The sequence below is a fragment of the Leucoraja erinacea genome, chromosome 32 (genome assembly GCF_028641065.1).
Source record: "Leucoraja erinacea ecotype New England chromosome 32, Leri_hhj_1, whole genome shotgun sequence".
Taxonomy (NCBI): domain Eukaryota; kingdom Metazoa; phylum Chordata; class Chondrichthyes; order Rajiformes; family Rajidae; genus Leucoraja; species Leucoraja erinaceus.
In genome coordinates this window covers 1,453,060-1,467,669 of record NC_073408.1, presented here as the reverse complement: position 1 = coordinate 1,467,669, position 14,610 = coordinate 1,453,060, and the positions used below count along the sequence as shown (strand labels likewise).

At 45.8% G+C, this 14,610-nt stretch overlaps 1 protein-coding gene across 9 annotated transcripts in view; it reads left to right on the top strand.

Moving 5' to 3' along the window:
* Positions 1–14,610, top strand: part of phldb1b (pleckstrin homology-like domain, family B, member 1b) — a 238,366-nt gene that overhangs the window by 148,583 nt on the left and 75,173 nt on the right. For all 9 annotated transcript variants that reach the window (XM_055660545.1, XM_055660546.1, XM_055660552.1 and 6 more), the window contains one exon: positions 3,057–3,179. In XM_055660545.1, coding sequence (XP_055516520.1) covers positions 3,057–3,179 — 123 coding nt within the window. The remainder of the gene's footprint in view (positions 1–3,056; positions 3,180–14,610) is intronic.

Here is a 14,610-nt window from a genome sequence, read left to right as displayed (position 1 = left end):
ACACTCTTGCCTAGTGAACTGGTGAATGCGGGTTAGAGTGGACTCGGTGGGCCGAAGGGCCTGTTTCCATGCTGTATCTCTAAACTAAACTAAGGGTGGCTTGGGATAGCAGCAATGAAGTGTCTACCTGTGGAAGGTGGAGTACAGGAAACCCAACTCCACCACCCCCCTCTCACAGCCTGGACCAGCTTCGTGTATATAATGTGGTGGCTTATCTCCCGACACAGAGTCTGAGGCAAGAGCAAGGCTCTCATCTCCAACATCTAAACACTTGAAACCACTTTATCATCTCTTCAGCATCGCAGGAAATGCAACCCTGGTTTATTTTTCGAAGTGTTTACAGTATTGGCTTTAAAACCACTTGGCATTGAGAGTGAAGCATGCAGGCTGGTGAATGCCCGCCGTGAGGGCAGCTGCAAAACAAGGACTTGCCTATCTGCTGCATCCCTACAGCGGTAGAGCTCCTGCCTTACAGCGCAAGACAACCCAGGATCGATCCCGACTACGTGTGTTGTCTGTGTAGCGTCTGTACCTTCTCCCTGTGACCACGTGGGTTTTCTCCGGGTGCTCTGGTTTCCCACCGCATTCCAAAGACTTGTGGGTTTGTAGGTTAATTGGCTTCTGTACAGTGCTCCTAGTGTGTAGGATGCGAAATTGGGATAACATAGAACTCGTGTACAAATGATCGATGGTCGGCACGGACTCGGTGGGCCGAATGGCCTGTTTCCGCACTGTATCTCTAAACTCTAAACTTCGGGATCCTTCAGAGTGTTTTCGTGGCAATAAATTGATTACTGTTGAGATTGCCCGAGGTTGTGAAAGATGTAACAAACTTGTCAATTCTCCTTGTTTAAGAAAGAACTGCAGATGCTGGAAAAATCGAAGGTAGACAAAAAACACTGGAGAGACTCAGCGGGCGAGGCAGCATATATGGAGCGAAGGAATAGGTGATGTTTCGGGTCGATAATTCAGTCTGAAGAAGGGTCGAGACCCGAGACGTCACCTATTCCTTCGCTCCATAGATGCTGCCTCACCTGCTGAGTTTCTCCAGCGTTTTTTGTCTACTGTCAATTCTCCTTTGTAATCGTTCCTGAGCAGGAATGTACACCTTGTCTGGACAAGGTGCTGGAAATGAGACAAAGGTGAGGTTAGGAATGCGCCTTCCCTAAACGCCTCCAGTTTTGGCCTGTCACATTGCCAACCAATCATTGTAGCTGGCACTCACATCCCAGTGGATGGCAAGGTGGTGTCTGGTTCTTGCACGGAAGCCAAACCTGCATTAATCATCGCTCTGCTGCAGCTTTGAGCTGTCTTGTATTTACACAAACACGGCAGACTTTGATTTTCAGATCCCTTCCTCTCCTCTTCCCCCAACTCTCACGTCTGGCCATAGCCACCACAGACACCACAACTGAGGCATGTCTGGCTGGGACCTCATTTCTGCAACGTATTCCGTTTGAAGAAGCCTCTTCACAAATAAATCTTTAAATACAAAGTGGAGATTTGTGTTGATGTACCCTCGTACCCAGTCTCCTCAACACCTCCCGAAAAACTAAATGGACAAAATTAATTATGAAATATCACAACTGTGTTACAAATGAGGCAGCTGTTGTGTACACAGCAAGACTTCACTCTCCTGCCACCATGGGATGATTAGCTCCTTTGTCAGTCCGGATATTTACAATATTGTTCATCAGCTCATATGTCATGGGAGCAGAATTAGGCCATTCGGCCCATCAAGTCTACTCTGCCATTCAATCACAGCTGATCTATCTTTCCCTCTCAACCCCATTCTCCTGCCATTCCCCCATAACCCTCGACTCTCGTGCTAATCAAGAATCTGTCAATTTCCGCTATAAAACATTTGTTTCCCAACTAGAGAGTATAACATTACATAACCACCTCACTAAACTGAAGCCCAGAACCTCAATGGCAGAAAGTTGCTTTATATCTCTTGGTGATTCTCTTGTCTTGCTCTGGGGATTTCACCACACATTTTAGTTTAGTTTAGAGATACAACACAGAAACAGGCCCTTCGGCCCACTGAGTCCGCCCTGACCTGCCATCCCCACACATTAACACTTGACTTGACTTAACACTATCCTACACACGCCAGGGACATTTTTTTGACATTTATACACTTTTACCAAGCCAATTAGCCTACAAAGCTGTACGTCTTTGGAATGTGGGAGGAATCTGAAGATCTCGGAGAAAACCCACGCACAGTAAATCACGGGGAGAACGTACAAATTCCATACAGACTGCACCCATAGTCAGGATCGAACCTGGGTCTCCAATGCTGTAAAGCAGCAACTCTACTGCTGCGCCACTGTGCCAGTCTATAAAGGTGTATTCATATTCACTCTTTGTGTGTGGAGAGAGAGAGGTTAGCCCGTGTGTTGCTCAAGTCTGAAACTTGGCGCTGAAGTATAAGGAATCGCTTGAATAAAAGCATTAGAACTGTAGCCAACTCTTCAAATTTAGTAAAATAAAATGTCATGACAAAGTGCTTAGTTCTCAAGTGTTGTTAGTTCTCAAGTGTCATAAAACACTGGGACATTTTAATTCTTTATTTTGAATCACATCTGGCGCTCCATTCATAAACCCTTCTGATGTCGATTGCACACTCACTAGGACCATAAATTGTCAATGACTCCACATGAGGAATAGGGAGAGTTTGAACATCTGCAGACTTGCACTGCACCAGGAGAACTTTAGTGCCTGTTCCTTTCATATCCACCAGTCAAACCACAGCAGTCACATTGATGTGTAGGAAGGAACTACAGATGCTGGTTTACACCGAATGTAGACACAAAATGCTGGAGAAACTCAGTGGGACATGCAGCATCTCTGGAGAGAAGGAATGGGTGACGTTTCGGGTCGAGTCCCTTCTTCAGACTGAAATCCTCTGTCACATTGATGTTGTCCAATTAATGGATCTACTGTAAACCAGCATCTGCAGTTCCTCCCAACATGAAACAAAACTAAATTGAATTGTCTTAATACAATTATCAGAGAGCAGAGCAAAGAATAATGACTTTGCTTTCTCCTAACAGGGTGCATGCTCTGCTTTGGACAATCAACATTATTTCGCTTCAACCACCCAGCGGAGGCTCACAGAATGAAGAGTATGATGTCCGGCAACCAGAACTCCCCGCTGACCTACGGCCGATCTTCAGGTATAGTGTCAACTCTACGCTTTATTCACAGGTGAACAGCATGGCGTTTACTGTGGTCTGGGGGCATGTGCAAAGATATCGTTTCTGGATCGGCTGAAACATCAAACAGTGAGGTTGAAGCACATCTTGATATAGCACAGCTATATTTAAGAGGGAGTTAGATGTGGCCCTTGTGGCTAAGGGGATCAGAGGGTATGGAGAGAAGGCAGGTACGGGATACTGAGTTGGATGATCAGCCATGATCATATTGAATGGCGGTGCAGGCTCGAAGGGCCGAATGGCCTACTCTTGCACCTAATTTCTATGTTTCTATGTTGATGTGGTTGACTCACAAGTGCCCTCTGTGAACGAACACATTCATTTTATATTCTATAATGCCATGGCCAAAGAGATTTTATGGGTTAATGTAACAGTGTAAATGTTTCCACTGTTGCTAACTATTCATTTTTATTAATTAATTTTTTTTTTCAATTTAATTTTTTTTTTTTTTTTAATTAATTCACATTATTATTCACATTGGGCTTATTTTCTTGTTCAGATCTCTGTGTGTTTGTAAAGTTTTGTTCCGGTTTCATTCCTGGCTTGGAGCGCTATCAGGTTTTGTTTCTATACTATCGCAAAATATAACATCATGAGAAAAATAGTTCCTCTTTATTGCTCATTGTAAATGTCAACTTCCCGGTTCTATGGATATGAATTGAATAAAAATGCACTTTAAGAAGGAAGGTAGACAAAAATGCTGGAGGAACTCAGCGGGTGCAGCAGCATCTATGGAGCGAAGGAAATAGGCAACGTTTCGGGACGAAACCCTGAAGGAAATAGGCAACGTTTCGGGCCGAAACCCATAAGGGTTTCGGGCCGAAACGTTGCCTATTTCCTTCGCTCCGTAGATGCTGCTGCACCCGCTGAGTTTCTCCATCATTTTTGTCTACCTTCGATTTTCCAGCATCTGCAGTTCCTTCTTAAACACTGAAAGAAGGAGATGCAATTGGGATGAAATGTATGTGTTGAACTGTTTCTCCACCACTTTGTACATCAAGGTGCCTATTGAAACATAGAAAATAGGCGCAGGAGTCGACTATTTGGCCCTTCTTCAAGCCAGCACCGCCATCCAATATGATCATGGCTGATCGTCCAAAATCAGTGCCCCGTTCCTGCTTTTCCCCCATATCCCTTGATTCCGTTAGCCCTAAGGCTCTCTTGAAAACATCCAGTGAATTGGCCTCACCTGCCTTCTGTGGCAGAGAGTTCCACAGATTCACAACTCTGTGGCTTATTTCTGCAGCAGTATGAGGCCAGGCCACGCAGGATTAAGACCCATAGAGGCCCTAAGCACTTAAAAGATTTTGGTGCCCCCATATATATGTAATTCAAAATAGAAACAGAAATAAACCATAAAGTATTTTTTTTACTTTTCAAAAACCAACAGGAAGATGGATAATGTTTATTTTTGTATACTTCCACTTTATTTATATTTGAAAAGTTTTCCACTTTTTTTAATTGCAAAGTCTTTGATCAGATCTCAAAATTAATCTTACGTATAATCTTACATATAAAATCATATAAACCACTTTGAATATTATTTTAGCAAGTTTAAAGTAATTTATTTTTTGCCGTAAACCATTTACCATTTCTGTGGTACTCCCACCTCCATTGATGCCCTAAGCCCGTGCTTATTTTGCTTAATGGTTAATCCAGCCCTGCACGCAGGGGTTCCTTGCTCTAATTCCCCCGCTGTGGTGAATTATCTGACCTACCTGTAAGGTCACTGATTTGACAATAACTCTGGCTGTTGTTTTGGAGAAGGTAGGGAGGTGGCTGGGGAGTTTGTGTCTGGTCATTGGTGAGTGATCTCTGGTGAGTGCTGAATGTTGTACGTGATATGGTTCAAAAACAGCTCACTGGCCGAGGAGCTGTAATGGTCTCACACTTAATGCATGGATATGTGAAGGTGATAGTTTGCCCAGCTCACCAAGCTTACACGGTGGCACGGTGGCGCAGCGGTAAAGTTACTGCCTCACGGGGTTCCATCCTGACTGCGGGGGCTGTCTGTATGGAGTTTGCACGTTCTCCCCGCGACACCTGCGTGGGTTTTCTCCGGGATCTCTCGTTTCCCCCCGCACTCCAAAGACATATCTTTGTAGGTTAATTGGCATGGTTTAATTGTCCCTAGTGTGTGTAGGGTCGTGTTATTGTGCGGGGATCGCTGGTCAGCACGGACTCGGTGGGCCGAAGGGCCTGTTTCCGTGCTGTATCTCTAAACTAAACGAAAGCACATTGGGTTTTGTCCTCTATGTCCGCACTTGGGTGTAATTATACCAGCATGGATCCCAGCTTCCTGCTGCCTCAAACACAGCACAGGGAAGTCAGGGAAATGAAGGAGAAATCCCAGAAGGAAATGTTACTCCCAGCAACCTCCACAGGTGCCAGAGTAATTAATTATCCTGCAGATGCCCTGATAACGAGCTGCCACACTTGCCCAGCGTGTGTGAGCAGGTGTGTGTGAGCAGGTGCGTGTGTGAGCAGGTGTGTGTGAGCAGGTGCAGTGTGAGCAGGTGTGTGTGAGCAGGTGTGCGAGCTGCCAGTTGCCCAGCAATTGTGAGCAGGTGGACAAGTTGCCACACTCGCCCAGCCTGTTTGCGCAGGTGTGCGAGCTGCCACACTCCAGGCAGTGTGAGCAGGTGTGTGTGTGTGTGTGTGTGAGGTGTGTGTGTGTGTGTGTAGGCGTGTGTGTGTAGGTGTGCGGTGTGTGTGAGCAGGTGTGTGTGTGCAGGTGTGCGTGTGTAGGCGTGTGTGTGCAGGTGTGCGTGTGTAGGCGTGTGTGTGTGCAGGTGTGCGTGTGTAGACGTGTGTGTGCAGGTGTGCGTGTGTAGGCGTGTGTGTGTGGTGTGCGTGTGTAGGCGTGTGTAGGCGTGTGTGTGTGTGCAGGTGTGCATGTGTAGGCGTGTGTGTGCAGGTGTGTGTGTGTGCAGGTGTGCGTGTGTAGACGTGTGTGTGCAGGTGTGCGTGAGGAGGCTGTGTGTGTGTAGGCGTGCAGGTGTACATGTGAAACATGAAATTAGGTGTGCAGGAGTAGGCCATTCGTGTGTTCGAGCCTGTGTGCCATTGTGTGATCATGGCTGACCATCTAAGGCTCAGTATCCCGTACCTGCCTTCTGTCCAGGTGTACGTGTGTCCCGTTAGTGTGTAGGGCCGTGTGTAACTCCCTCTTAAATATAGCCAATGAAGGCTGGTGTCAACTACCCTCTGTGGCAGTGAGTTCCAGAGATGCACCACTAGGCGTGAAAAAAGGTGTGTGTGTCTCGGTTGTGTGTGTAGGATTTCCCCAGGTATCCTTAAGCTGTGTGTGCCTTGTGTAGGGACTTCCCGTAACATCGGGAGCAATCTTCCTGCATCTAGCCTGTCCAACCCCTTAAGAATTTGTGTAAGTTGTCTATAAGGATCCCCATCTCAATCTTGTAAATTCTAGAGAGCGTATAAACCAAGTCTATCCAGTCTTTCTTCATAAGACAGTCCTGACATCCCAGGAATCAGTCTGGTGAACCTTCTCTGCACTCCCTCTATGGCAATAATGTCCTTCCTCAGATTTGGAGACCAAAACTGTACGCAATACTCCAGGGGTGGTCTCACCAAGACCCTGTACAACTGCAGTAGAACCTCCCTGCTCCTATACTCAAATCCGTTATGTGTAGGCGTGCATACAGCAGTAAGAAACTGTTTACTCAGGATATTGTAATGATTGGGATCAGACGCAGATATGGGAGAAGACCAAGGGCAGGCAGCTGTGTCCCTGGAGACTGACAGAGTTGTGGCCATTAGATATCAGCTGAATGTTTCCAGCAGGAAGTGAGGGCGATGCAAGTGGACATGTTATTTATTGTAGACGACAGCGCTGGTACTGAGAGGGGGGCAGGTCACTCGCTGATTGCCAAATCACAAGGCTTCCATTGTCACTTTAACCCCTTCCATCTCAGCTGCTCACACGGACTGCCAGCACAGTGAGATGAACACCATTTAATAAAGAGCTCATGTGAATGGGCAAAGCTGGTGCCTGGATCAATATCATCCCTGCCCTGTGACACAACCTTGTCTGTGATCTTCATGTTGCCGGTAAATTGCATCAGAAGGAATATCAGTGAGGATCAGACACTGTGGCTATATCTGTCACAGCTCATGCCTTGTAAACTTCATTGAGTTTTATGAGGAGCTGATGAAGGTGATTGATGACTTTAGGGTATTGGATGTTACCTACACACATTCTAGCACGGCATTTGATAAAGTCCCTCGTGGTAGGCTGATCCAGGAGATTAAGATGCATGGGATTCACAGCCACTTGGTGGTTTGGATCGAGGACTGGCTTCCCTGTGGAAGGGTGCTATTGTGGACGGAGGTTGCATTTGGAGTGTTAGGTGCAGTTCTGGTCATCCCGTTACAGGAAGGATGTGAAGACTTTGGAGAGAGTGCAGAGGAGGTTGAGCAGGTTGCATATTCCTGCCTCGTGCATCATTTCAGAGCCGTCAACCATTTCAGAGCACGTCAACCATTTCTATCCGTGAAACTTAAAGCCCCAGTCCCACACCTGCGCTCAGACCATAACCCTCCAGTCCCTATATATAACTATCCAATTTATGAAATATAAAAACGAAGCTCCAACCTACTGGAAGTTCATTCCACACAGCTTCTCTCAGTGATTCCCCCTCATCCCCTAAACTTCAGTCCCTCTCAAGTACGAGTTTGAATCTTCCCTACTCTCAGGTGAGGCCAAGATCCCTCTCATGGGCGCTCCAGAGTTGTTCAACCTTTCTCTGTAACTTAGTTGCTGAAACAGGCAACATTCTGGCGTCAATTTCGACCAAAATTGTACACCAGCCAGAATGACCAATGCCAAATAATTAAATCAAAGTAATCTGAACTTAAGCCCCAGCACTCAAAGCATAATCAGGAACTGGTTTGTGTGTCGATACAACAGATGGGGGATGGGGTCAGAGTTGTTGGAGATCAGAAAGCCAAGTAAAATAAAGTAAGTAAGACCCTCAGCATAGCAGTAGGAAGACTTAAAGGATGCTGTTCCCGAGTTCAGTATTTTTGTCAATCCAATAATTCGGGACATAATTCATTGTGTGGAGTTTGCATGTTCTCCCTGTGACCACGTGGGTTTCCTCCGGGTGCTCTGGTTTTCACCCACACCCCAAATACCTGCAGGTTTGTAGGTTAATGTAACTGAGTTACATTATTTTGTAAGGTGCTAAATGCATTTTGTTGTCTCTGTACTGTACACTGACAATGACAATTAAAATTTAATCTGAATCTGAATCTAATTGGACTCTGGAAATTGTCCCTAGTGGGTGGGAAAGTGGGATAACCTACAACTGGTGTGAAGGTGCGATCGATGGGTTAGAATGGACCCAATGGGCCGAATGGTCTGTTTCTCTGCTGTATCTCCAAACTAAATGGTGCTGGCCCTTGTGGTGCTGGCTCAAAGAGCCGAATGGCCTCCTCCTGCACCTATTGTCTATTGTCTAATGAAAAGTGTGCACAAGTCCCAGAGAGGAGAGCGTTGTCCTGAGTAAAACTGCAAATGAAGGACTTGCGTCAGGAAGCTGAGACAGTTCTTCTTGGAGCAAAGAAGTTTAAGAGGAGATTTAAGTGGCTGTCCCATGGTATGAGCTAATTCAAGAGCTCTCCCGAGTTTTTTTTTTTTTAAATCAAACTCGTGGTAAGGACGCAGAATGTACGTAGCGGGTACGTCGGAGCTCGGGGACGTCTCTTAGCGGCTCGTAACGCTAACGGCAGGTACTCGGGGAAACGCGGTAAGCTCGGGAAGACTTGTGAAGATTTTTCAACATGTTGAAAAATGTCCACGAGAGCCCCGAGTACCCACGAGCGGCCATTACCGTAAATCTCCGAGTTCGAATCAGGGGAAACTCGGGAGAACTCTTGAATTAACTCGTACAGTGGGACAGCCCCTTAAGAGGAATAAAGTAGAAGCTATGAGGAATTTTGAGAACCTACTTGATCTATCTCTGCTGGCAGGATACTGAGTCACCAGAGGACCAGAGTTGCAATCATTGAACAAGAAACGGAGGGAGATTAGATCATATTTTGTTAAAACATCAAATTGGTATAATCTTAATTCGCTGCCGGAAAGGGCGGTAGAGACAGATTTAACAGAAACATTCAAAAGGAAATTGGATAAATACTAGAGAGAAAAAATAAATAATTGCAGGGCCATGGGGAAAAGACCAAGGCAGGTGGGACTAATTTGATAATTCTTTATAAAACCTGCCCCAGGCAGCATTGGCTTCCTCCCATACCGAATATTTCTATCTCCATTTACTTCGATCACAAAAATAACGTGACATGTTTAAGAAAGAACTGCAGATGATGGAAAAATCGAAGGTAGACAAAAAATGCTGGAGAAACTCAGCGGGTGAGGCAGCATCTATGGAGCGAAGGAATAGGTGACGTTTCGGGGGAGACCCGAAGGGTGGAGACAAGATCCCTCCTTAAACAACAGTCGACCCAACACCAAGAGGACCGTTCCCCTCCTGCTGCCACCGACCGCACAACTCTCCCTCCCTCCCTCTCCCTAAGTGACGGAATAGGTGACGTTTCCGAAACGTCACCTATTCCGTCACTTAGGGTCTCGACCCGAAACGTCACCTATTTCTTCGCTCCATAGATGCTGCCTGACCCGCTGAGTTTCTCCAGCGTTTTTATTCTACCTAAAATAATGTGACAGGTCGCATGTTAGCCAGGGTCCCACAAGGAGTTAACGTCTTCAGTTTACACATAAGTAATATTGGAAAGTGGATGAACTCTGTCTGTGCGACCTTCTAATCAGAATTAGACGGGGATAGGAATATAAAGATGAGAAAATCTTTATATTCCTATAATGAGCGAGATGAGAAAAACACTTTTCACACAGAGAGTGGTGAATCTCTGGAACTCTCTGCCACATAAGGTAGTTGAGGCCACAGTTCATTGGCTATATTTAAGAGGGAGTTAGATGTGGCCCTTGTGGCTAATGGGATCAGGGGGTATGGAGAGAAGGCAGGTACAGGATACTGAGTTGGATGATCAGCCATGATCATGTTGAATGGCGGTGCAGGCTCAAAGGGCCGAATGGACTACTCCTGCACCTATTGTCTATGTTTCTATGTTTCTAAAGATGGGGTTTGGTTTGTCTCGCTGTGTCTCTGAACAAACAAGACAATGTGTTAGTTTAAAATGAAATTACCAACGCACACACACATGGATGATTTAAATCCTGCCCTCAAACGCTTGGTTGGGCAAACATTACGAGAGAAACAGGCTGTTTCCTGCCACCCCTCTGTGCTTGCAGGCATCAGCTGGTGGCTCAGCAGTCTCGAGGGGAGGGGTGAGGTGAGGTGGGGAGAGGGAGGGAGGGAGGGAGGGAGAGTTGTGCGGTCGGTGGCAGCAGGAGGGGAACGGTCCTCTTGGTGTTATTGCTCCAGCTGAACCAGCGACTATATCGACTGTTGTTTAAGGAAGGGATCTTGTCTCCACCCTGCTGCTACCATTCCCTCGGCTGGAGAGCGGGTGAGAAGCTGGGGTTTGCCGAGAGAATCAGCGAACCAGACTAATGCAAATAAAGATCGATGATACTCATCCCTCTCTGAGATAAATCTGATCGAAACCACAGCCTGTTTGTTGTCTGCTCTTGGACGAGGACAGTCGCCCGTCAGGAAATGAAGTAAGTCAAAAGGGTTGTTGCTGCTTTCTTTAAGACAGACTGTCAGACCACAATGCGCTGTAAAGATTAAATAAGCCACCTAGGGAAAACACTGCTAGTTTCATTAACTTGTACAGCTGTATATTTGAGACTCCAGCGTTTATAAGGCAGATAATGTTTTGGTTGTGTGAGACTTGTACATTGGTGGTTGCCATGAGAGTTTGTTCCCAGGACTTTACAATAAGTGCTAAAGGGCTGAGTAAAGTGGGGATCATGTTTTGAGCTCGGATATACATATACTTGTTTGCGCTTGTTACACCATCAGATTCCAGCTGCTGTTTGAATCATCTTTAATTCCAAAGGATTTAATCACTGCTGTTCGAGTCTGGGATAAATCCATTTGGTTTTATCAATAAAATGAACAAAAACAGCACAAAGTTATTGTAATAATCGTACAGGATTTATTCCCACTGCTTGAGTGGGCGAGAATGAAAGAGTAGGTGACTTTATAAAGAAGGAATTACTGGTGTATCATGCAATCGCAGGGTGCTTCAGAAATGAAGGATATGGGGAGAAGGCAGGAGAGTGGGGTTAGCAGGGAGAGTTAGATCAGCCATGGTTGAATGGCGGAGTAGACCTGATGGGCCGAATGGCCTAATTCTGCTCCTATCACTTATGACCTTCTTATAGAAACATATAAAATTCTTAAGAATAGGACAAGCTGGATGCAGAAAAAAATGTTCCTGATGTTGGGGGAAGTCCAGAACAAGGGGTTACAGTTTAAGAAAAAAGTGTAGGCCATTTAGGATTGAGATGAGGAAAAACCTATTCACCCAGAGAGTGGTGAATCTGTGGAATTCTCTTTCAAGAGAGAGTTAGATATAGCTGAGGGCCAACTGAATCAAGGGATATGGGGAGAAGGCAGGAACGGGGTACTGATTTTGGATGATCAGCCATGATCGTATCGAAGGGCTGAATGGCCCACTCCTGTATCTATTTTCTATGTTTCTATGACCTTTTGAAATGTTCTCATGGCGGCAATGTAAAGAGTCTGATGATGGCTTTACAGACAGAAGCTACCAAACACAATGTTGTTATATCTCTTCTGTATTGATTTATGTAAAATGACCCAGACAAGGACGAGACCCAGAGTGCTGGAGTAACTCAGTGGGTCAGGCAGCATCTCCGGAGAAAAGGAATAGATGACGTTTTGGGTCACGACCCTCCTTCTCTTAAGTCTGAAGAAGGGTCTCAACCTGAAACGTCACCTACTGCTTCTCACAGCTGCCTGTCCCGCCCGCTGTGTCACTCCAACATGTTGTGTCTATCTTCACTTTAAAGCAGCATCTGCAGTTCCTTCCTACACTAGGAGGAGAATTCCATGGCTCTTTGTCACGTCATGCCCAAGGATCTTTTAAAACTCACTGAGAAAGCAAATCCTCTTATTTTAAGGATTTAATTTTTTGTTAACAATTATCAGTCAGGAATAAGAGCTAAGTGAAGTAGATTGAAGTAGGCTATTTGTCAACACTGATGTCATTAAGTGACTTGACTTTGAATAAAGTCAAAGGGGAATGTGAATCACTTAAACACATCTGGAATATTAAACGAGTAATGGTGAATATGAAACAACTGGATTAAGGTGGAGATAGATAGATTTTTAAGTAGTACGGGTGTCAGGGGTTATTGGGAGAAGGCAGGAGAATGGGGTTAGGAGGGAGAGATAGATCAGCTATGATTGAATAGTGTAGATGATGGGCTGAATGGCCTAATTCTACACCTATCACTTGATCATATATATATATATATGCTGAAAAAAGACAAAATGCTGGAGTAGCTGGTGGGTCAGGCATCATCTCTGGAGAACATGGGTAGGTGACGTTTTGGTTCGGGACCCTTCTCCAGACATTATATTTGGGGGGGGGGGGAGTAGATGAGGCTGGGAGAGAGGAGGGGCAGGACAAAGCACGGCTGGTAATAGGTTGACACAGGTGATGGACTTGGAAGGGGAGTTAAAATGGTTGGCAACCAGGAGATACAGTAGGCCTCGACGGACCATGCGTTAAGTGTTTGGTCAAACAGTCGCCCAGTCTACACTTGGTCTCGTACAGGAGTGCATAACTCCCCAACCCACATACCCCTCACATTACCTTGTTAGGCCACATCGGGAACATTGGGTGCAGTAGGTGAGGTTAGAGGAGGTGCAGGTGAACCTCTGCCGCACCTGGAAGGGCTGCTGGGTCCTTGGATGGAGGTGAGGAAGGAGATGTAGGGACAGGTGGTACATCGTTTGCAATTGCTGGGGAATGTACCTGGGGAGGGGGTGGTTTGAGTGGGAAGGGAAGAGTGAACCAAGAGGTTGCGGAGGGAACGGTCTCTGCGGAAGGCAGAAGGTGGCGGGGGTGGGAAGATGTTACTGTTGGTGGGATCACATTGGATGGGACAGAAGTGTCAAAGGAAGGATGATGTGTGGGACCACCTGAAGTAATTGGCCCATTAGGCCACGAGAAGCTGGAACAGAAACACAGTCCTTGCACCAGGACCATTGTGTCCAGTCTGGGTCACCCTGTTGAGCAAAGATGTCTTCAAACTGCAATGAGTGCAGAAAATATTTGCAAGGATGTTCCCAGATCTCGATTAGATCGAGTTATAAGGGCAGCCTAGGATAGAATTCCATGGAGCGTACAAAGTGGAGGGCTGATCATACAGAGATGCATGAGGGGATTTGATTGGATGAATATACAGGGTCTTTCTGGCAAGGTTGAGAATCAAGAGCAAGAGGGGCCGAATGGCCTACTCCTGCACCTATTGTCTGTTGAGAGGGGATAGGTTTAAGTCGAGAGGGGAAAGATTTTATAGGAACTTGAAGGACTACTTTTTTCACACAGATGGTGGTGGGTATATGGACTGAACTGCCAAAGGAAGTGGTTGAGGCAGGTACAATCACAAATTTAAAATACATTTGGCCTGGTACATGGATGGAATAGATAGAGGGATGTGATTGAAAAGTGGGGAAATGTACCCAGAGTAGGCAGGCATCTTGGTCTGAAGGGCTGGTTCCAATCCTGTGATTCTATTAGAATGTTTCACCATTACATGGTTGACTGAAAGTTCATCAGTGACGGGAGTAATTAGGCCATTCGGCCCATCAAGTCTACTTCGCCATTCAAGCATGGCTGATCTATCTTTCCCTCTTAACCCCATTCTCCTGCCTTCGCCCCATAGAGAAGTGACGAGGACTTTGTTTTCCACTCAAAACAAGAAGCAGTTTGCACACTGATGATACTTTTCCCCAGAGATGCCGCCTGTCCCGCTGAGTTACTCCAGCGCTTTGTGTCGAAGCAGTTTGTACAGTTTTGAGCCTCAGCCTGATATCTTTATCCGTGTTCCACATCTAAAACCTCACACAAAAAAGATCTGACAATGTATTTTGTCATCTGTATTGGTTAGGGAAACCGATTATCATGTCAGTCTTAGCCCCAAGGAAATGAGAGCTTCTGCCTTATTTAAAACATTAGCTCTGTTAATTAAATACATTTCAACATGTGTAATTGATAAAAACCCAGTGATACACAGAGAGAGGCATGTACTTCATGTGTGGTGAGATCGAGGAAGCTATTCCACTCAAGTATGTACAATCTGGATTGAATTGTGAAAGGGGGCATGGATGGTGAGTGATGGAACACACATAGAAATCTTACCTCACTGGGGCATTGGGCTTGGCAAAGCTAAGGG